The sequence below is a fragment of the Scyliorhinus torazame genome, chromosome 11 (genome assembly GCF_047496885.1).
Source record: "Scyliorhinus torazame isolate Kashiwa2021f chromosome 11, sScyTor2.1, whole genome shotgun sequence".
Lineage (NCBI taxonomy): Eukaryota > Metazoa > Chordata > Chondrichthyes > Carcharhiniformes > Scyliorhinidae > Scyliorhinus > Scyliorhinus torazame.
The window spans coordinates 43,646,422-43,670,741 of record NC_092717.1 but is presented as its reverse complement, the minus strand read 5'-3'; the positions used below and the strand labels follow the sequence as shown (position 1 = coordinate 43,670,741).

The 24,320-nt window shown below is 45.3% G+C and overlaps 1 protein-coding gene across 33 annotated transcripts in view; it reads right to left on the bottom strand.

The window, feature by feature from the left end:
• The window catches only part of rims2a (regulating synaptic membrane exocytosis 2a), a 1,580,193-nt gene that overhangs the window by 26,944 nt on the left and 1,528,929 nt on the right, over positions 1-24,320 (bottom strand). Inside the window, exon 1 of one of the 33 annotated variants that reach the window (XM_072467206.1) lies at positions 11,181-11,698. The exons of the other annotated variants lie outside the window; for them this stretch is intronic. Within the exon in view, the coding sequence (XP_072323307.1) occupies positions 11,181-11,319 (139 nt within the window). The 5' untranslated portion in view covers positions 11,320-11,698. Of the gene's footprint in view, positions 1-11,180; positions 11,699-24,320 lie in introns of those variants that run through there. 33 annotated transcript variants of the gene reach the window in all.

Sequence of the window (24,320 nt, the reverse complement as noted above, 5' to 3'; positions counted from 1 at the left end):
TAATCATCCATTAAGATTCCAAATGTCAGCTGAGCCATTGACCGTGTTTTAGTGTGGGTTTTGCAATTCCAGTTCCCCAGATGCTGCATTTTTGGGGCAGAATTTTCAACTTCACCACATCTTGTTGAATGGACGTCTCACTCAATGTAGAAGTTTCCCAATTTTCAGTCCGTTGATTTCATTCCTTGGGCGTGATCCACCGGCCGCGTTGCGCTCTCGCTTGAGCGCGCCGGTGAATGCCGGGAGAGCCCTCTCGCGGGCTTCCCGGCAGTCTTCATGCCTCGCGGGATTCACCCAAGTCCCGCGACGTGTCGGAGTCAGAAACACGGCCACAAGGGGCGTGACCAAACGATGAGCGCCAAAGCTGGTTTTAAGTTCCGGCGAGCGGAGGTCCCCATTGTAAAAACGGGGCTATGTGCGGCCTCGGCTGCACGCTCCCCATTCAGGCCCTTTATTCGACACGAGTTGTGTTGAATAGCAAGTGCCGGGAAACATGCGGCTAAACACGCTCGCTCGGGGACTTTGTTCCCTTTTGGGAATATTGCACCTTAAGTGTGGGCTAAACCGGTGAGAAACTCCTCAGGGTCCAAAAAAGTGACTAAGTGTCATTGAATAGCGGTGGGGAACTCGCTGGCAGAGCTTGCAGGAAACACCCTGAAAAACCTGCCACAAATGAACTTAGAAACTTCTGGGGAGTTTCCCATCCCTTGTCCTCTCTTAATCACCTACAAATGCCACTGACAGAAACAGTGACTGTTTGGGATCTGAGATGGGAGAATTTTCAGAAGGCAGAGTGCTTACAAATGAAATTATTAAATACTTTCATATAAATGTTTTTAATGATCATATGGGGCACTATAAACAAAATTTCAAGATATCCATCTCTAGCTCAGGCTGAATTTATATTTACAGATGGGAAAAACCACAGGTATATAACAACAGTAATAACTTATATTTACATAGTGCCTTTTATATAATAAAGCAAGGCTCTTCACAGGAGCATTTTAAAGCACATTCTGATCCAGGGACACATAAGGTAATATTTGGGCAGATGTCCAAAAGCTTGGTCAAAGAGGTGGGTTTTAAAGACTGTCATACAGGAGGGATGAGAAGTATGGACGCAGAGAGGCTTAGGGAAGGAATCACACTTCTTAACGCCTAGTCAGCTATAAACATGACCACCAGGGCTGGAGTAATTAAAATTGAGGATGCACAGGAGGCCAGAATTATATGACGCCATGTGTATTGGAGGGTTGTGGCCCTGCAGGAGGTTACTGAAATAGAGAGGGAGGAGAACAAGGAAGGATTTATAAATAAGGACAATAAATTGAAAGTTGAGGCACTGCCTAACCTGGAACCAGGGTGTGTCAGCAAGCATTGCGGCGATGGGTGAATGAGACTTGGTGCAAACAAGGACACAGCTAGCAGGGGTTGGATGACGGCAAGTTCATGGAAGGAAGAATGTGGGAAACCAGCCAGAGACACATTGGAATAGTCAAGTCTCCAGGTATAAATGTGGGTTTGAGCAGCAGGTGAGTTGAGGCAAGGGAGGTACCACTGACATCACAGAGGTGGAAATAAGTGACCTTAGTGATGCTGTGGATTTGTGGCTGTAAATTCATTTCAAGGCCAAATATAAAACTAAGGTTGTGAACATTGCCTGGTTTAACTTTAGGCAGCTGCCAGCTTGAGGGTTTGTAGTGGGGAGTGGAAAGAATTATTTTGATCTTCTCAATGTTTCACTTTGGAAATGTCAGCGAATCCAGTACTGGATGTCGGATAAAGTCTGATAATTTCACAACAGAGGAGGTCTCGGGAGAGGTGGTGGTGTAGTTGAGCTGATTGTCATCAGTGACTGAGTGCCATCAGTGAACATGTGAAAATTACTGCTGCATTTTTGGATAATGTCACCAAGGGGCAAGTAGATGTAGGAGGAGAGTTAAGTATAAATCTTTAGCATGCACCAGAGGTAATGCTGGGGAAGAGGGGCCATTTTCAATGATTCTCTTGCTACAATTTGATAGATAAGATCACACTAACAGGTGTGAGCAGTCCCAACCAGCTGGATGATGGTAGAGAGACATTGAAGGAGTAGGGTGTGTTCAGCCATGTCAAAGGCTGCAATCAGGTGGAGGAAGACGATGAGAGATAGTTTACCTCTGTCACAGATACATCAAAGTCACAACTAACATCCTATGAGAGCCATTTTGGTACTCTGGTCGGGGTGGAAGTCTAATGGTAGGGTCAAACTGCGAAAGGTGGGCGTGGACCTGGGAAACAACAACATTCAAGGACCTTGGAGAAGTAAAGGAGGATGGAGATAGGGCAGTTTGCAAAGAGGTCAAGGGTTGTCTTTTTGAAGAGTGGGATGATGACCATAATTTTGAAGGAGGGACAGTACCTGAAGAGATAGAACCATTAACAATGCCAGCTAACATAGGGACCATGAAAGAAAGCTTGCCGTTTAGAAGTTTGATGGCAATAAGATCGAGGATACAGGAGGTGGGTTGCATGGAGACGATGAGATCAGAAAATGTATGAGGGGAGATAGGAGAGAAACTAGAGAAAGATATAGAGGAGGTTTGACCCGGTGCACTAGGGGGGGGGGGGGGGGGGGGCAGGAGAGCAGCAGAGGCAACTGATCGGCTAATCCCAAACTTACTGACAAAGTGGTTCATGAGCTCCTCATACTTATATTGGAGATGAAGGTGGAAGAAACATGGGTAGGGATTGAAGAAAGTGGTGCTCAATAAACAAAAGAAGCTGGGAGTTATTTTTTCACTTCGTGATGACTCTGGAATAGTGGACAGTTGTAGCTGTCAAGAGCAGGACCTCTACGATTCAGCCAGATCAGGCAATGAATGATTAAACTATCTGTTTGCCATGTCCATTCAAGTTTCCACACTAAAACAATTGCTACACTTCATCAGCTGTAAAGAGCTTTGAGAAATCTGATGGCTGTGAAAGGCTTTATTTGTTGGTCTGAACTCTTATTTAAGTCTGACGAGGGATGCAACTAGAGTACGGCATCCTGTTCCAATCGCCACGCCTCAGGAAGAATGTGAGAATTCTTGAGAGGATTAACCAGAATGGTTTCAGGGATGAGAGATCTTAGCTACAAGGTTAGGTTGGCGAAGCTGAGTTGTTCTTGGTGCAAAGGAGATTGAGGGAAGGTTTGATAGAGGTGTACAAAATCATGACAGGTAAACAAGGAAAAACTATTTCTATTAGCTGATGGTACAAGGACCGGCAGAACAGGTTTAAGGTTTTGAGCACTAGAGGCCAGGGGGTATGAGAAGGAAATCTTGTTTGCATAGCAAGTGGTGATAATCAGGAACTCGCTGCCTATTAGGCTGCTGGGAGGAGAGGCGGTCAATAACTTTGAAAGAAAATTGAAGAGATCATTCCCCCAAAGTGGGATTGATCCACGGAGAGCTGGCACAGACTCAATGGATTGAATGACCTCCTTCTGGGCTGCAGATGACTCTATAAATGCAAATCTTGCATTTCTCAATCTATATATCTTACACTTTGGGATTAGAGTTGAGGGCTGTACCAGAAGAAAAGTTATGGCCATAGTGCAGTCTATGGGCAGCACAAGTGGATAGTACTGTGGCTTCACAGCGCCAGGGTCCCAGGTTCGATTCCCCGCTGGGTCACTGTCTGTGCGGAGTCTGCACGTTCTCCCCGTGTCTGCGTGGGTTTCCTCCGGGTGCTCCGGTTTCCTCCCACAGTGAAAAGACGTGCAGGTTAGGTGGATTGGCCATGATAAATTGCCTTAGTGACCAAAAAGGTTAGGAGGGGTTACGGGGATAGGGTGAAAGTGAGGGCTTAAGTGGGTCGGTGCAGACTCGATGGGCCGAATGGCCTCCTTCTGCATTGTATGTTCTATGGCATCAAATGTGGAGCTGATGGGGTGGTTGAGAAAATCAGTAGCTGCAGGAATGTTGGGGCAAATAAATGCTAATAAGTAATACCAATAAATAGAATCATGGGATCAAAGTTTGTAAACAGCACAGAACAAGGCCATTCAGCCTTTCAGGTCTGTACCGGCTCTCCACAAGGGCAACTCAGATGGTCCCAGTCTCCTGCCCTTTCCCCGTAGCCCTTAAAATATTTTCTCTTCAGATAATTATCCAATTTCCTTTTGAACGTCTGGATTGAATCTGCCTCCATCACATTCTCAGGCCAGACCTAAATTAGAATCAGAAGCTAGCCACTCACCGTGTAGAAACATTTCTCCTCATGTTGGCTGAGGTTCTTTTGCCATTTACCTTAATTCGGTTCCAAAGAAGAATCATATTGGACTAGACATATTAACTCTGTTTCTCTCTCCACAGATGCTGCCATGTGTTGAGTTTTTCCAGCACTTTGTTTTTATTTGCACTTTAAATGGTTAGCACCGCTGCCTCATAGTGGCAGAAACCCGGGTTCAATTCCAGCCTTGGGTGACTTGTGTGGAGTTTGCACTTTCTCCCTCTGTCTGCGTGGGTTTTCTCCGGGTGCTCTGGTTTCCACCCACAGTCCAAAGATGTGCAGGATAGGTGGACTGACCATGCTAAAATTGCCCCTTAGTGCTCAGCGATGTGTAGATTAGGTTAAGGGGTTATTGGGATAGGGTGAGGGAGTTGGCTTGGGTGGAGTGCTCTTACAGAGGGTCAGTGCAGACTCGATGGGACGAATGGGCTCCTTCTGCACTGCAAGGATTCTATGAAATCGGTGTTGTTCGACTTTCAACCCTTTCATCGGTGTGAGGGGTTTCTCCTTATCCCTGTCCAGACCACTCATGATTTTAATACATAAATGTGGATAAACCATGAAGAACAGAAGCTACTAATCTGTACTAATAATCGTGCAAAAACAGTACACTTTCCTACAAGATACTGTCTGCAGATACCGTTAGGCCTGCTGAGTAGTTCCAACATTTTCTGTTTTTATCGGAAGAACAAAACCAGGGTTTAAAAGATTAAATTACAAGGACAAGTTGACTTGCATTTCCTTGAGTTTAGAAAAGTGAGCGTTGGCTTAATAAAGTAGTTAAAATTATTAAGGGTAGATACAGAGAAATTATTTCTCTGATGGAGGAATCAGCAACAGTTTTGATTTAGAGAGTGCCTTTAATTAGTGAAATTTCCCGTGTCATAGGGACATGGAGTGTTATCAAACAAGATACGACACTGAGTCACAGAAGGAGATATTAGGGCATTAGCCAAAAGATTGGTCGAACATTTAAGCTTCAAAGAGTATCCAAAATGAGGAGAAAGAAGTAGGGAAGGAGAGAGGTTTAAGGAGGAAAATCCAGAGCTCAGCTGAAGTCACGGCTGCCGATGGTTGTGTGATTAACAGGAGAGCATAATCATAAAATCAGGGTGGAGTGAATCAGAAAACTCGTTTTCAGACAAATGGTTGTCGAAACATGGAATACACTGTCCAAGAAAACGGTGGATGACTTTTTTTAAACTTCAAGAATGAGACTGATAACGGCCAAGATTCTCTGGCTTTCCCGTGGCCTGTTGCTCAGCGGCGGGAGGCAGGTGGCGGGACCATCTGGTTCCACCGCTGTCAATGGGATTTCCCATTGAATCCACCCCAAGCCGCCGGGCAACCTGCAGCGGGTGTGCGCCGTCGGTGGGGTCCGATGATTTTTCCCATTTCTTATTCAATAAGTGTGTCAGGGGATATGGAACTGAGAAATAGAGTTGAGGTACAGATCAGCCGGGATCTAACTGAATGGTGAAACATGGCTCAAGGGCCAACTAGTCTGCTCCTGCTTCTATGTTCCTGAAATGTTGTACTTTTTATATATCCTGCGTCACCACTGAAGATCTGCTGTTGTATATTTAACTGTACAAATACTGTAAGGATAAGCAACAGATTAACACCAGAAAAACACTTCTGCCAAATTGGTTTGATTAAAACCATCTGACTTATGAATTCTGTTTTCCCATTACAGCTCATTTAATTACAGTAGGCCACAACTTTATATGCATCTGCGGCATATGCATGCTCTCACTTAGTTATAGCATCAGAGTTTCTTTGCTATTAAATATAATCATGTTAATGACTTCACACAAACTTTAGTTTGTAATCATCTAATTTTAAAGCTGATTTGACAATTACCTCCCTTGGATAAATGCTAAGATGTTTGCCAGTTAAGTGTCTGCCCTTTGAAGGCTCCGTGCAGACATTTAAGCAAGGGTCAAATCAACACAGATGTAATTGTGAAAAGTCATCTTTGCAGTTTGCAATAGGGCTCGGGGTCCTCTGCAAACTCATGGGTTGCACAGTTCGAACAGTACCCCTGAATGAACATTCAGAGCTGCTGCAAGTGTCTTTGGTGCTCGAGGCGGAATATAACATTAACACTGTAACAAATCAACACCTAAGTCACATCCCAGTTAAAATTTAGGTCTCAACATAATGTGAGTCACTAGATTTCACAGTGCAGTACAAGAGACACTAGATCAAACCAATGAATGTCAATATTTCTCATTCCGCTCCTTGCTATGGATTTCAAATTCTACCTCAGGTCATTTATAGATCAAGCAAAATAGATTATGAGAACAAACACCGGTTATTTAAATATAATCCCTCAGTACACAGGCTTCTGAATCAATTGCACTATGGGCGCGATTCTCCAAAATGGAGACTAAGCGAAACGGGCGAGGGGACAACCGATTCTGGCCCCCACAGGGGCCCAGCATGGCACTGGAGCGGTTCACGCCGCTCCAGCCTCCCTTCCCGCGCATGCGCAGTTGGGCCGCGCCAACCCGCGCATGCGTGGGGGACTTCTTCAGCGAGCCGGCGGGGGGGGGGGGGGGGGGGGGGGGGGGGAAAGACGCCGGCCTGCCGACTGGTGGGCCCCGATCATGGGCCAGACCCCATCGGAGGTCCCACCCGGGGACAGAGCCCCCCTCCCCCCACAAGCCGCCCCCGAACCCTTCACGCAGAGTTCCCGCCGGCAGCGACCAGGGGTGGACGGCGCCGGTGAGACTCTGCCGTTTCTGCGCGGCCGCTCGGCCCATCCGGGCCGGAGAATCGGCGGCCTGGCCGCGGACAGCAGCCCGCAACCTGCGCCGCGTCAAACGCGCCGGCGCAAATGTCACCGATTCTCCGGCCCGGCGCAGGGCTCGGAGAATCGCGCCCAAAGTCTGCTTTCGGGTGCGTTGGGCGTGGTGAATCTTGGCGATTGCGATGCTGAGATTCACCCCACTATCACCGGCACTTGGCCGTTTCTTTGAGCCTCGGGGGCGTTTCTTTGTGCCTCGGGGAGTTTCTGCGATCGCTACTCGTCTCCCCTTTCAGGACCACCCCCCCCCCCCCTCTTCACTCCCCAAACTTTTTTGTGTCGACTTTCACTTTATCACCTATTCCAGAAAGTTATTTTGAAATATTTTTTGAAATTTACTCCTCCCTTATCATTTAATATTTTACACCTCTAAAAGTTGCTCATCAAATACATGTGTTTTAAGGATGAAAACCCAACTTTCTCTAACCTTTCCTCATAACTCACATTTCTATCGCTAAGGATTATTAGCCTTGTGGCTTTTCGCCACAATATTTCCAAATTTAATGTCTCCCTTGTGTCTCACTGCTCAGACCTGTGGTATGATTTTGAGTGGGATATCGTTTGTTTATTACTTCCTCTGACTGGTACTCCACTGTTCTGGCTATATAACTCAATATTGCAATGGTATTGTTGATTGTCTGCATCAGTTAGACATTGTGGGGAAATGTATCCACAAAGACTTCTAAGTTTCTTTCAATGTCGCCTTTCACTATTTCTGCAGCTTTCACGAAGTACATGTGCCATCCATTTTCCTTACAATCTGAAATATGTAATATTTTAAAGTTTTGCAATGTAATCTGACATTGTTCTGCACATTTTCATAATTTGTCTGCCTTGTAATTACTCAGATTCTATCATCCCTCTCCCTAAATTCGTAGGGCGGCATGGTAGCACACTGGTTAGCACTATTGCTTCACAGCGCCAGGTCCTAGGTTCGATTCCCGGCTTGGGTCACTGTCTGTGTGGAGTCAGAACGTTCTCCCCGTGTCTGCGTGGGTTTGCTCCGGGTGCTCCGGTTTCCTCCCATAAGTCCCGAAATTCATGCTTGTTAGGTGAATTGGAAATTCTTAATTTTCCCTCTGTGCACCCAAACACAGGGTGCGCCGGAGTGTGGCGACTAGGGGATTTTCACAGTAACTTGAATGTTCAATGTAAGCCTATTTGTGACACTAATAAAGATTTTTATTATTATCATCTGCAAATTTGACCAATTTTCCTTAGGCTACTGTTTAATGTAGATTAGAACCAGAAACATTCCCAGCAGCCATTAGCCAGGGCAACCCACTTAGTATGTCACTCCCACAATTATGAATTAAGAATTCAAGGATTTCTGATGAAGAGTGCACTTATAAAATTCTTTGGAAATAGATGCAGATTCATGGTTTCTTGTGTATTGAATTTCTTATATGTCAACCTAGCTGTGTTTCAAAAACACGGAGCAGTGAAGTTTAGCATGGATGCTTCCTCACTGAGAAAGAAAGAAAAGATTGATGCTTGGGCCAATCTTTGCTGCCTGTCGGTACATAAAATGATCAAGTGAGGGAATGGCAGAAGAAATGGAAAAAAGCATTTTTAGTCAGGAATATAATCTGGACTGAAGGCAGTGGGAAGCAGAAGAAAGGAACAGGCTTCAGGAACATATTATTAGAACGATTGAATAGAGATTACTGCAGCTATTCTTCAATGACTTTGCTGACTTCTGTTGCTGTGGTAACAGCATAGGCTGTTCTAAGCTCTTATTTTGCCCTCGACCGTACCAATCAGTGATGAAGTGGCTTTCCGGAAATAGCATCAAAATTGAACATATGTGTCATGCTTGTCATAATTGTGTGGCTTAAAAAATGAAATGAGAATATTAAAATAGGAAGGTTACAATACTAAAGCAACGTTGCATCCTCTCATAGGAAGGACTGTGTATATTTAGATGATTAAAAAAAAACTTTTTACAAACATCATGTTGGGACGATACGGACAATGGGGAAATTGAACATTATTTACTAAGTAATTATAGCTCATGACCCAAAGTTGATGAGGCTGTCGCAATAAGATTAAATAAAATGGGAGAAAGCAATTAGCCATTTTGATTAGCATCACAAAATCAAATTTAAAACTCATGATAATTAAAAATATTTGCAACACTGGGTGGTTTAAAAAAAAAAATCAATGCTTAAATTTAATAAACATTAGGATGACTTTACAGTTTGTAGCATTAGCCAATGGACTTGTACCATTCCAACTAAGCCAGCAATGTAAAACACTGAGAAAGCTGTGACTACAAAGAACAATAGATGCTGAGGCATTAATGCAAATATGTGGTCAACAAAATGAAATTTGTACAATGCATTTCGGTTTTGTTCTCGTTTAATTTAGAAATAATTCACACAGGGTTTCTGAATAAATTAATACCATCATTTTGTTCAGCTTCTCACAAATGGGTCAGTGCAAAGTCCCTATAATACCTTTTGCAAGAGACAATGTGTTGCTAGGCAGCCTGCAACTTCCCACTGTGAGTCAAGGGATGTGGAAGCTTCATTTTTGTTAGTCCATGTGCTCAGTGGAAGCTCTCAGGCAAATCATTCAGCTAACAAAGAGAGAACCAACAATCCACCACCATATATTGACAGAAGCAATATATGTATTTAAAAATAAACAGAAGAGACATGTTTCACCTGAAAGCAAGAACATTAGTCTTCTCATATCAGAGATCAATATTTTTGTGTTTTAATCATTTGTTGACTATATGAATATGGTACAATTATTAAGACAGCTCTGCTGATGGGGTAACACAAGAGAGCTCATAGCAGGCAGTAACAAGTAATGATATGGAGAAAATGGAGGGAAAGGATAATGACAGGGCAAATAAGATAGAGTAAGTAAAAAAATGAACAGATCCAGCCTCTGCCCACTTTGGCCATTATCAACATTAACAAGGACCAAATATTGAGCTTCACTGGAGAAGGGAATTACCTTAACTCGGATAATGAGGAATAGCAACTGAAAAGAGGAACACACATCTAACTTTCCAAAGCCTAAACATATTATAACTGCTGATTTGTTTTCATTGGACCAAAGGTAGATTAAAGACAAACACTACTGAATGTTGAAAGTTTTCAGTTGTTGAGGATGCTTCTAATAACTTCATTCTCACAAGTAAAGTGGTATTTTGAATGACTGAAGCAGTTATCAGATTGTTTGAGTTAGTTTGTTCCCCTTGCTTGTGTATTGTGATAGTTGATCTCTTCAACATGAATGGCTATGATAATCAGGCAAGTTGACTCATAGCGTTAACATGCTGTAAACATATTCTTCATTTGTAATTGATTTGGTGCCAGAATCTTATTATTAACTAGTAAATGAATATCATTTATTAGATTTCTGCCTGTTAGCAGGTATATTTCTATTAGATTTCTGACACTTCAAATTATTTTCTGTCCCTGTATCTTTTTTGTTTAAAAATCGTAATTACACGAGAACAAGTGCGACGTTTTATGTTTTCCTGATGTATTTTAAGTAAAACAAAATTTGAAAACAACTTGCTGTTTAGCAAGGGGCACAATTCCTTACGTACGGTGTAAGGTGTGCGTGAAAGAAAGATAGAGGGAGTAAGGGAGAGAGAATGAATGAAGTAAAGAAGGTGTGTGTTTGTGTGTATGTAGGTGTGTGAGAGCGAGAGAGTGAGAGAGACTATCAGGAAGAGAATACATAAAGATGGGAAAATTGGAATTCTTTTCTCTGTTCTCTATCATATTTTCATGGAAGTAGAACAGAATCCATATAGCACAGACACTTGCAGACAGTACTTCAGCCTGGATTGAAATTGTTCTGCTATTAAGTATTATGATCAATCTGGGAAAAACAGTGTAACATTGTAGACAATATGAACTTAATACTGAACTTATTGCTTTTTGCCCCACTGCTAGATAAAAAGATAATTTCTATATAATTGATGAGCAACAGAGCGCCCGAGGAGTTTTAAATTTATATCAAAATGGGTAATAGTTTGTATTAATATCACCCCAAAAAATAATGGAGTCACATGTTTACTTTAATTCTGTAATTAGTGCCAATCAACAGGTAAAGTGGATCAGAGTTCTTTTGTAATATTTCTTACCTCCATCATCTTCATCAAAAGAATTCATGCATGGGAAATATACAGCCAAAGCTTCAAAAGATGCGGACAGGCTTATTCGGCTGGGAGACCTCTGCATCCGCAGCCCAGCATTTCCAGTGTCTGGCCCGCGCCTAACCATCTTGGTCGACCCTCCTTTTGCGCGGTACAGGACACGAGGCGTTTTGGCGGTTGTTCAGAACAGCCCCTAGTAAGAAATATTTGGGGACGTTGTCCCTACGCTCAGGGTGGCGAAAGGGACCTCTCCCTGATTTGCGTTGGTGCCACAAAAGCAGCACTTCACAGCTTAATTGGACAAACCACTCAACAGAAAGTCATCTTGGATTTTCCGAAGGCACATCCTCTGTAGCATTTGGGTCGCCGAAATTGCAGACTGTTCACCTGTGATTGAAGCAATGCTGAAAACCAAATGCTGCACTCCTCCTCATCAGGCAAATATAAAAGCCTTGTTGATTTGTCTGCTTGCTCTTCGTCTGGAGCTCTCCGCCTCCTCCTTTACTCTGTTCATTGATTCACAAGAGAGGTCTGAGAAGATGCTGACTGGGGCATTGCTGGCTTCTGTGTGCACCAATCAGAGTGTGAGAGGAGGAGAGTATTTTGCACTCTCCAATGGAAGAAGCAGTCAGTGTTTTGATGTTTTTATCAAGCATAAGATGAGTTCTTAGAGAGAATGATCAGTGACTAAAATGTTGGTCTTGAAGCAATTTGCTTTTGCAGTCAGTCACAGCCCAAAGACCCATGAAAATAGTACGTTTTGTCTTGTGAAATGGACTGACCAAAAAAATCAGCCTCGGGCAAAATTTTACTATGGAAAAATGACTGCCACAACTAATCATTACAGTATCGAAAGAGAAAATGCTGGAAAATCTCAGCTGAGATTTTCCAGCATTTTCTCTCGTTTCAGATTCCAGCATCCGCAGTAATTTGCTTTTAATCATTACAGCATATTCAGCTATATTATAACTTCCATAATTATTTCATGATCCTCATTAATTTTTAAATACCCCTTTAGTAAATCTATTCATTTTCTCTTCCTTTAGTGGAATAAAATTCCTCTTTGCATACGGCAAACGTTATAGCTCTAGAAATTTCCGTTTAGCGTGGTAATGCACTGCCAGGAAATGTTACTTTGAAAATGCAATTCTTGCGCCATGGATGATGATAAAATACATACAAAAATCAAAATGTACAAATGATTTTGAGCCATTAACCCAGGATAAAACATCCATTGGTCATATTTCCAATGTTATGTGGGAATGAAGCAGGAGAGGAGGTTAAAGAAAGCATGTTTCATTGAAGAGTCTTTGAAAGTTCTGGTGGAAGATTTTACAAAGCAACTGTGGGGTGAAATTGCATCCCTCTAGTTGGAGATTAGGCAGAGTGAAAGACCTGAAAGAGAGGGCACAACCCATAATCCGGTGGTGGAAAAGAGTGACCGCTTCCCCATTGATCTGACAACAATCCCCTGTCAGTCCAGATTAAGAGCACAGTGACACCCTTCTACACAGGGCACTGCTGAATCTTTCCTGGTTCACCTTCTTTTCCTGCTCACTGTTCTTTAAGATAATTGCTAATGTGGTACTGGATGTTACATCGGCATTGTGTGGGCTTAAAAATACTGCCCTTAGTAATTGCATGGCTTCTCTATGAACGAGTGCAATTTATTTAGTATGTACTTCCTCACTACACAAGAGCACTCCTAAATCCAGATTTGTAAGAGACAAAATTTATAGAATCGAAGGTGTACGTTCAGAATTCAGAGTACAAGACTGTGGACTATAACTGGAAAGTTGGATTAGGCTAGATAACCATTGTCTGGTCAGCATAGATACCACAGATCGAGTGGCCTCCTTCAATGACATAGATTTTTGTTTCTATAAACTTTGTGTTAGCTTGTCCAGTTAGATGAGGGTGGCACGTATGCTGCCGTGGAAGGAAGTTCCAGAATTTGGATCCAGCAATAGTAAAGTAACACTGTAGTTTCAAGTCAGGATGGTGTGTGACTTGGAGATGGATTTGCAGGTGGTGATGTTCCCATGCATCTGCTTCCCTTGACCTTCTAGGTGGTAGAGGTCACAGGTTGGAAGTGCTGTCAGATGAGCCTAGATGAGTTGCTTTGGTACATCTTGTAGAGAGTACACGCTGCTGTCACTGTGCGTCGGTGGTGGAGGAAGTGAATATTTTTGTTTGTGGATGGGGTGCCAATCAAATAGGCATCTTTGTCCTGGGTGGTGTCGAGCTTCGCGAGTGTTTTTGGAGCTACACTCATCGGGGCAAGTGGAGAGAATTCCATGAAACCCCTGACTTGTGCCTTGTAGGTAGTGGGCAGGATTGGAGAAGTCAGGAGGTGAGTTACTCTCTGCAGAATTCCCAGCCTCCAACCGGCTCTTGTAGCCACAGTACTTATATGGCTAGTCTTTGAAAGGTAATGCCCACAACATTGATATTGGGGGATTCAGCAATGGTAATGCGATTGAATGTCAAGGGGCGATGTTTAGATTCCCTCTAGTTGGAGATGGTTGTTGCCTGAGATATGTATGGAGTTAATGTCTAGTCATTAGATAACTGACAAGTGTGTGCTTGAGCTATACCAAGTTATAGGGTGCATACAGGAAACTTACTCAAAGTGAATAACTAACTTGAACAATTAAATTGGCCAGAAAGGTCTCAGCTTCTGGAGCAATGGAAATTTAGGTTAATTGAAACATAACATGTGAATGTCAGAGCACGGTAGCACAAGTGGCTAACACTGTGGCTTCACAGCGCCAGGGTTCCAGGTTCGATTCCCTGCTGGGTCACTGTCTGTGTGGAGTCTGCACGTTCTCCCCATGTCTGCGTGGGTTTCCTCCGGGTGCTCCGGTTTCCTCCCACAGTCCAAAGACGTGCAGGTTAGGTAGATTGGCCATACTAAATTACCCTTAGTGACCAAAAAGGTTAGGAGGGGTTATTGGGTTACGGGGATAGGGTGGAAGTGAGGGCTTAAATGGGTCGGTGCAGACTCGATGGGCTGAATGGTCTCCTTCTGCACTGTATGTTTTGTGTTCTATGTTCATACAAACCCAGTAGGATGTGTTCACATCTAATATATTGTTGGGCTAAATGAGATATGACTGACACCAATTGAAGCAGTGTGACTGCATAATAACTTGTCGCTATGTTCTCCAAAATCAGTAGCTGTATCATCCTGTTACCAACACTATAAAATAGCACAAATTAACAACTTAAATTAGGCTACTATATTGTGTAACATGGTTAATCGGGATTAAGTTGTCAGATACACTAGTGGCGCTGTGTTATTTTGACACATGACGGACTTTCAGGTTTCCCTGTCCTACTCACTGCCCCAACACAATTTATACCATTGTCCACATGGTGTGCCAAGGAGTTGCTTGTTGAGCTGTGTTTAGCTCAAATTAACATAAGAACAAGAGCAAACCATTTAAGCCGTCAAATCTGTTATGCTGTTCAATTAGATCTGAGGAGATCTGCATTTTAACAAGCCTTCACCCGCTTGACTAACAAAAATCTATTAATCTCAATTTTGAAATTTTCAATTGACATGTTTCCTGATATTAACGCTCGCTTTAATGTTAAGGTTATGGCTGCTTGATCTCCCCCATGATAGGAGACAGTTCTCTCTCCTTACATTGTCAATTGTTTAAATAATTTCAAAGACCTCAATTAGATTACCCCTTAAATTTTTGTTCTCAAGGGAATAGAAGCCTAGTCTGTTCAAGCTGCCCTTGTAAATTAACCGATTTTGTCCTACGATCATTCTGGTGAACCTGTTTTGCACACCCTCAAATACCAATTTCTCCTTCCGACGTACCTGGAACTGAATACACACAGTACACTAAATGAGATTTAACCAGATCTTTACATAATTGCAACATAACTTCCACTCCCTTATATTCCAGTGCCTTGAGATAAAGGTCAACTTTCCATTGGCCTTTGTAATTAATTTTTGTACCTGTCAACCACGACTTGGACCCGTAGGTCACACTGCTCCATCTCTGCTCCTAGTTTTCACCATTTAATAGAAGCTTCTGAATTATCTCTTCCTTGGATCCAAATTGGATGACTTCACATTTTTCTATTATGAACTCCCATCACTGGGGCCTTTAGTTTAATTGGATTAAATACATTAATAATTCAAATTAATTATAGTGATAAACTAATATACATAAATAATTATCTTTTGATGTTGTGGAGCCAGAGCTGACTGTGCTGAGGACAGATGTCTCAAAATACATACCTATGGTTACTTCAGGAGCATAGAGAGGATTGAAAAATAATGGGCAGCATGTTTAACTTAAGTTAAAACAAATAATCAGTCATTAAAATGAGGATTACTGCACTTGAACTGTTGCCTCGAGGAAACAGACACTGTTGCAGAACTCATTACCTGCGTGAATCTTTGCCATTGGAGCTCTGCATGGAACTTCTTGATTTCTCCCTGTTTTGTGCAAAAATCTTCACGATCTCCACATCTGTACTATTGATTGCCATTCAAATTAATGGCATGGATCATGTCTTCATTTTCTTCTTTCAATGAAAATAGATTGAGCTTCCTTAGTCTCACTCACTTAAGGCCTAGTACCACTCTTTCTGCCTTTATTTGAACGCTTTCATTAGTTCCCTGTTTCGTTACGGGATGACAAAGATTAAATATGATGATGAAATCCTAGGTTTAATTATGAGTTACTAAGTCCAATGATTACCTATTTCATGGATTTATATACAGAACATAACATTTTATTTGTTTTGGCAACTGGCTACCATACAGCGTGGGAGCGCTTGTACCAAATCTTCAACGAGCACACCAATTCCTTCATCTCTGTAATAACCTGCATGTGACATGCATGGGCTGGGGATGATTGTTCCCTTGTTCTGATTGGACCAGGTATTAACCAGCATTTGTATAATAGGTCGGCCTCTGTAGTGGCCGACAAAAAGGAGTAAGGATTTGGTCATGTGTAACTATGGACCCGATAAGGGCAGCACGGTGGCTCAGTGGTTAGCACTGCAGTCTCACGGCGCCGAGGTCCCAGGTTCGATATCGGCTCTGGGTCGCTGTCTGTGTGGAGTTTGCACATTCTCCCCGTGTTTGCGTGGGTTTCGCCCCCACAACACAAAGATGTGCAGGCTAGGTGGATTGGCCACGCTAAATTGCCCCTTATTGGAAAAAATGAATTGGGTACTTTAAAAATTTCTTTAAAAAAACTATGGACCCGATGTATGTGCCCCTGTAAAGCTGAATAAACATTTTCCGTGAACCCGCCAGACTCCCTTTGTCGTTACAATAATCACTTTATTCAGGGACCTATCCTTCACCGTGTAATTACCTTTTCTATGTCCTGCATCAATATTCATCACCTTAAATATTTAATATTATGAATTATAATTACTGGTAATCATAATCAATTATTATATGTCATTCTAATGGGGAGACACACTTGAATGAAGTGCCTAATGTGTTGCCTGTCTACTGCTCTTTACCGGAGTATACAACTGTCCACTGAGCACATGGAATCATGCCTACTATTGCTCTGTGCGTTATCAGGAACTGCCCGCTGTAGCATAATGGTTTTCTGCTGTTTTGATGGCAAAGTCACGGGGCGAGATTCTCTGGTCTCCAAGCGGCGTTATTCCCGCCGGAGGGAGGCAGCCCGCCACTGGCCAGCGGTGAGATTTTCGGGTCCCGCCGCTGCCAATGGGATTTCCCAATCAACCCTGAGGCAGGGGTGTGCCGTCGGTAAATCAAGTTGATCACGCCGGCAAGAACCGCCAGAAAATCTCGCCCATGCTGGTGAAGCCTCCGAGGAGGTTCCAGGCCGCATTGCGTCGGTTTACCTCATAAAAGGGGCTGAGTTTGAGGCTGAAATCCAATCGTTGTTTAAAGTAACAGTCATAACATATTTCATGCACGGTTTCAGTTGTCACTTGGACCCGACTGACAAGGTGACTGGCTCATTTTCATCATTACCTATAAAATGCAATGCTTTACTTACATCTATTTAAATTGTTATCTCTCAGAATTCAATAGCATATAATCTGTACACAACAAAGAATTTATGTGTTCAATGGATATAAGTATACTGACATTTCTTCACTGCCCTATTCTTTGGCAACTGCATTTTTTGTTTTGAAATAGCCACGAGACGAATTGCTTAAAAATACATTCAACACTTGATAAAAATGTTGTGGAGATTGAGTTAGTGTGAAACTGAGATACGGAATTCAACCACAGAGCTGCAAAAAGTAGCTGAGCGTGAAGTGGGTGACCCGGAGAGGAGGTTATACACTGGAATGGGAATTCTCACCACAAACCTCAGATGTGAGCTCAGCAATGTCACTGGGTGAGACCCAAGAGCAGATCCCCTCTGCCCACCTATTTGCCTTTTGACCACAGAAACCGCTGTATCTGCAGAAATCGGAACACTGGGAGGGATTTACAACTTGAATACAACAAAAGAAAAAGAAAAACAAAAAGTTCAAATTATTCAGACCATTTAAACTTTGACTTTCTAATCTGTTTTCACAGGTTCCTTGCTCTGATCTCATAAAACCATTTTGTACTGCACAAACTGGCAAAAAATTGGGGATGGAGAGCTTATTAAGTGGGGAAAATTCCTCCAGGATCCCACCTGCCTGGAACCAGATCAGTTTTATGGTTTGCGGGGGCTTGGGGAGGCAGCCTGCCCTTGCCCCAAATAAAGACCTTCAGTTGCCAATTAATTGCCACCCAAGGTCCTCTTCCCACACAATTTATAGGCTGGCAGGCTGACAGATTGGAGGGCGAAGCAGGAAAATGACCATAGCTACATATCGGGCGGGAATGAGGTGGGGTTGGACAGGGAGGGAGGGGGTCCCTCCATCACAAGTTCCCTTTGCATGCGGGTGCTCTCCTCTCAAGGCCAGGAGACCTCTGGATCCCCCCTCCCCAGCCTATCCCCGGGACCCCAAGCAGCTCATGCGTCCCCTGCCCTCCCCTCCCCGTCCCCTGCCACTTACCTTCACTCCAGCTTCCTGAGCTGCTGCCGTGTCTTTTCTGGCCACTGCAACGCTGTACCTGGAGAGCTGTCGGCCAACCACATTGGCCGGCAACACTCCAAGGTGAAGTCCCACCTTCTGCCAATCAATGCTTGCTCAAGCAGGAAATGGCAGCAGGTGTGTCAGGGTTGGTAGAGATGTGTTCCCTGCAGACCTTCCAGATCCTAAAAATTCAGGTCCATGTCTTCATCCAGTCCAACATCCTCTCCCCATTTTTGTGCCCGCAAAGAGTCAATAAATATTGCTTACATGCTAGCGAGCTGACCATTAGGAGGGCAAGAGAGCTGCAGCAAAAGCAGAGTATTCTTTTGATGACGCTAGTATAGCATACAGTAGAAAAACCAGGCCAATGATTCCTGATCACTGAATGTGTGCTAATATGATGTATTTTAAGAAGGAATCACACTGGGAGATGATGCATAAATCAGTTAAAAAGAACACAGAAGTCATTATCACATTGGGAGACTTTGGGGGCGATTTAATGGAAAATTTTGGGTGCGATTGGCGGGGTGTTTCTCAACAGCTGCTTTGGCGAGATCGCGGCCCATATTTAACGGCACTTAGTGCCGCAAATGAGCCCCCACGAGATTACTGGCTGCCTATATCTGATTCGGCAAATTCGTGCCTCAGCATCTCGCCCCAACAAGAGGGAGCTGCTTTTAAACGCCCCCTCGCCACGCACTCCCAATCAACACACAAGCATGGCAGCGCACAGACCTGCTCCTCGCTTTAGGGATGCTGGCCTGGGATGGCATCTGGACGCAGTGGATGAGAGACGGGGCATCCTGTTCCCCGAGGTGGCCAGAGAGCCAGCAGCAGGGTCACCAATACCAACCCGGGAGGGGCAGCATGACCAGTGTCCAGTGTTGGAAGAAGACCAACGATCTCCTCCGAGCTGCAAGGGTAAGTTACCAACTCTCTCCTGGCATCAGTTCCACCTGCCACCCCTCAAAATCCCAACCACCTCCATCGCCCCCCCACTCCGCACAAATCACTGCTGACACCTTGTACCCTCCCCACATCCAATCTTCCTGATTGTTTCTCAGCACTCCCTGGCACCCTTAATGTCCACTTGCAGTGCCCACACATGCCACCTGCTATAGAGCCCCCTGATCCATCAAGCGTATGGCTCACAATGCCCTCTCTTTTCCCCCTGCAGGAGACTATGGCCCATAATGAGCGTGTAAGAGCCAAGACGGAGCGGGGGGGGGGCACCTTCCACCAGCGCAGAGACACACACCTCGGTGGGCAACATTAATGGACAGACTTCTGGGGCACAATCTGGTGAGCAACACACAGTTGCGGATGCACATCAGGCGGAGAACATCCAAGGGAGACAGCAGTCGGAGGTCTGCTGGATCGCGGGACTCAGCTGAGTCCAAGTCCGATGCAGAACCTCTGGACACGTTTATCCCAGAGCTGATACAGATGCTAGGACACAGTTGTGAGATTCAGGAGGGGATGTCAGCGATATTCCAGGGAGTGCATAGCCGATTGGAGGAGTCCCAAAGACTACGGGTGCAGATGGTACCAACAATGCGTGGCACCGAGGGCAACATTGCTAAGGTGGTGACCACAGTGGAAAGTCTGCAGAATTAGGTGAGCGTTTTGAATGGTAGTGTCCAAGGCATGGCTCAGTTTGTGACGACCATGGCTGAGGGCCTTAACATCATGTCTCAGTCGCTGAGGGACATGTCCCATACGCAGGTGGACATTGCCAATGCACTGCAGAGCATGGTCCAGAGTTGCTGAGGGACATGTCCCAGACACAGGTGAACTTTGTCAGGGCACGGCAGAGCGTGGCCAGTACGGAGGACCATCGCTGAAGGCAGTGCAGACAACAGGGAGACACCAGGACTGGCAGAGCCAGATGATGCAGAGGCCTCTACAGCTCACTCCAGCTGCCCCTCCAACCCAGGTAGACCTCCAGGATCCTATGGGCACCATCAGGAAGGAGGAAGAGCTGGAGGCTAACACGGGCCTGCCACCAAGGAGACGATGACGGTCTCCAGTTCTTTTGAATGGCCCCCTCCTGACATCAGCGCACCTCAAGGGCACCGGGCAGAATAGGGTGGCACGGCAAAGCCATTGACACCGGTAAGTTGGTTGGAGCCCTCTAGCTCCAGGCTCTCCAGAGGACGTCCACCAAGACATCAAAGGCCACAGACCATGAAAAGCAGCAGGCTCCTGGTTCCCTCCATCTCTGATATGCATCCTGAGGACACACCTCGATGTAGCACTAGAGTACATTAGATCACAAAGATTGAGGAGCACTGAGTGAGCACTGGTTGATCACTTTGTGTAGCTAGGGGAAATGGAAATGTCCAATGTTCACTATTAAAATGTGTTACACCTGATACATGTGAAGACTCTGTCATGTTAATCCTCACAGCTGGTCTGCCATCATCCCCACCCCCTATTGCCCTCCACGCCCCCACCCCCTGGGCACAGTGCTCCAAGATGAAATGCCCCAAATGCAGAGCCTATTCAGAGAATGGGTGTGAGTGCGCTGTCAGCAGAAAGACAGGACTCAGAGTTTGGCATAAAGTGAAGAGCACCAGAGCTAACCTTACTGCCAATGGTTATCACTCTCCTGCCTTGTATATTGACCCACTGACAGTGCCAATACAGACCCATCACCCTGGGGTCATCTAACACAGATTCTTGGAGGATGGAACAGGGTAGTCGGGGCGGATGAGGGAGGGGTGGGGAGAGGATGGGGGAATTGGGGACGGAGCGGGGAAGGAGGGAAATGGGGGGAGGCGAGATTAACGGGGGTTTGGGGAGGAAGGAGGGAAATGGGGTAGATTGGGGTGGAAGGAGGGAAATGGCAGGAGGGGGTTGAAGATGGGGAATTGCGGGGGAAAGAGGGAAATGGGGGTGGAGGGGATGAGCTGACGGACAAAGCCTCATCCTATGAGAAGCGGGCGAGGGTGAGGGCCTTCCTGGTCCTCTGGACATACCGGACCCTCGCTGCCACCAGTCCTCCGTCCTCCTGCTTCTCTTGCGGGTCAACCCAAGCTCTAACCTCCATCCCCTCCTGGTCCGCCTCCTCCTCCTCAGATGGTGCCAAATGTCCCTCCTCCTCCGTAATCCGTAATCTCACCCCGCTGCTATGCCAAATTGTGGAGGGCACAGCAGACCACCACAAAGCGGGAGACCCTCTGAGGTTTGGACTGCAGTGAACCACCAGAGCAATCCAGGCATCGGAAACGCATTTTGAGCATCCCGATGCACGGCTTAATGATAACACAGGTGGCACGATGGGCCTTGTTAAATCAGGTCTCCTCCTCAGTTTATGGTCTCCACGCTGGTGTCATCAGCCAGGTCCTTAGCGGTTACCCCTTATCCCCCAAGAACCAACCCATGGAAGTGTGCACAAACACGCAGGATCCAGAGGTGATGGTCGCACACGAGTTGTACATTCAGTGAGTGGAACCATCTCCAGTTAATGAAGGGCACTCCCTGATACCCTGGTGCACGCAAGCCGACATGCGTGCCATCAATTACCCCCTGGACCTGGGCATCCCAGCGATGGTGAAGAATCCTGCAGCCTGGGCATTTTGGTGGGTTTGGTCCGACTCAAAGTTAATATAGTCAGCTGCAGGTGTATACAGGACATCCATGACCTTACAGAAGCACTTGTGAGCTGTAGCTTGTGGTATGCCGCTCAAGTCCAGCTCAAGCCCTGCAATGAACCGGTTGCATAGAAGTTCAGAGCTGCGCTGACCTTCACAGCCACTAGGAGCAGGTTTCCTCCTCTTCCATGGGGTGCCACGTTCTCAAGGACGTGGCACAGGCACCGCACTGTCTCTTTGTTGAGATAGAGTCTCCTGAGGCACATGGTGTCCGTCATCTCCTCAAAAGACCAAAGATGCCTGTACACCTTGAGTCATCGCTGGAGTCGCCTTCTGGGTTCCTCCTCGGTCTGATGGGGGCCAGGTCTTCAGGGTGTACGGCGGTCCGCTGCACATGGGTGCTGCCTTCAGCCTATGTCGACGCTGCTGCCTCCTCCAGCATCTGGCAGCCTGGGCTGCCTCCAGCACCGCGAGGGTGTCCTCTGCGGGACCGATGCCGCCATCCATTTTGGTATCTCTATGGAACTGGAGATGGAGAGAGACTGATAATCAGCTCAGGCATCATCCTGGACCCTCTGAGTGCTATCCAGCAAGTCAGCTATGCTAAAGAACCTCGTTCACACACTCACCCTCTGTCACATCAGGAGCCCCTAGACCCCTGCCAGCAACATTAGATAGCAACTGATTCGCGCCCGGCATGAATCTCGATTTTGGCCTTTCCCGTTATCTAACTGGATCCAAGCCGGGCCCGACGCGGTGGTTAAATTGAGAGCTTTGTAAATAGCTATATTCAGATAGCTATGCATCTGAAGTGATCATCAGCAAAATAGTTCACTTTTTAAAAACATTGTAATGCATGTTTGAAGAACAATGGCTTGTGGGTTAGATAGAAACCAGCATGCGAGGGCAGCACGTAGGTCCCAGGTTCGATCCCGGCTCTGGGTCACTGTCTGTGTGGGTCACTGTCCGTGTGGAGTTTGCACATTCTCCCCGTGTTTGTGTGGGTTTCGCCCCAGCAACCCAAAGATGTGCAGGCTAGGTGGATTGGTCACGCTAAATTGCCCCTTAATTGGAAAAAAATAATTGTGTACTCTAAATTTAAAAAAAAAGGAAAAAAAGCAACCAGCAGACGTGAAATCAAGAGACCTTGGGTGCAGGTGATGTGCCAGTCATTTGGAGCTAAGTTGCCTCATCCTCATGAATGATTAAACCAATGGGTCTTCATGGTGCTGCAGGCAGCATGTTTGTGCAGCCTGCTGTTTTATAGGATTATTGTGAGAAATCAATTCTCCCCACACTGTTCACTGGCTTCACACATCAGCAGGGGCCTGAAATTGCAGCATTCCTTGAACGACGGCTTGCAACTCTTAAAGGGGAGGTGTGTTGTGGTGGGTGTAAGTTCCTTTGAAAATTCTGAGCTTTGTTTTGAGGAATTGATGAGCATGTGAGAGTGTGAGCACCAAGGTTTTCAAATAATGTAAGGCAGGTTTTCATGGGAGAGATGGAGAGAAGCAGACAATCCTTGGACAACACTGGGGCAGGAAACCCACCAGAAACTGCTGGGGGGCCATTGGGAACAAATTGCCAACCCTCCGAGAACATGGCTATGGTGCTGGAAGAAGTTTAAGAATCTCACACGAGTTGTCAAGGCCAGTGAGCACATCTTCAAATGACATATCACCCCAATTTTACACTAACCTCAACCATTTACCCAGCATCCACCTACCAACAATATATATCAATCAGTACTCAAGCTTTCAATTCATACGGTTTAGCTCATCCTCACACACTAAGTATTATTACAAGTCTCAGACACCCACAGCTCAGCACTTGCACGCACCATTTAACGATAAACGGCACCCAATCATATTCCAGAACACTGACCTGGTCGGATTATCATGGGGGTGGGAATCAGTAGTTGGGGATTTTCCTGACACCATGATTCCACCTCTGTTCATGCAGTGCTAGCTGCTGGGATTTTCACTTCTCAGAGGGTTGGACAGCCTGGTGTTGGGCCAGCCACCAGGGACAGAGGCAGGCCAAGGCAGCCAGGTTAAAAGGCCCTCTCCGTTCCCAGAGATATTGGCCCAGTTCTTCAGATCAATGTTAAAGCCCCCTCATCCTCACTCCCATAACCGTCCAAACCAACCACATTCTACCCCCTCCCCACCCCAACTCACCCACACATAACACATATTAAATTTATAAATGAACTCACAAGCCCTATAGTTGTTGAAATGTTCATACATCTGTCAAAATTGTAAGGAAAACTCCTGTGAATCCTTGTTGGACTCTTGTTTTAGTTTTAAATCCTGTTCTTTTGGCTGTTATTTTTTTATTCTTTATTCGTTCATGGGATGTGGGCGTCGCTAGTTGAGCCAGCATTTATTGCCCATCCTGATGCACAATCAATACTCTCGAGACAAAGAGGAGACATATCTAACCGGCTTTAATCAGCTAGAACTGTACCCAGCAGCGATGATACAGAAAG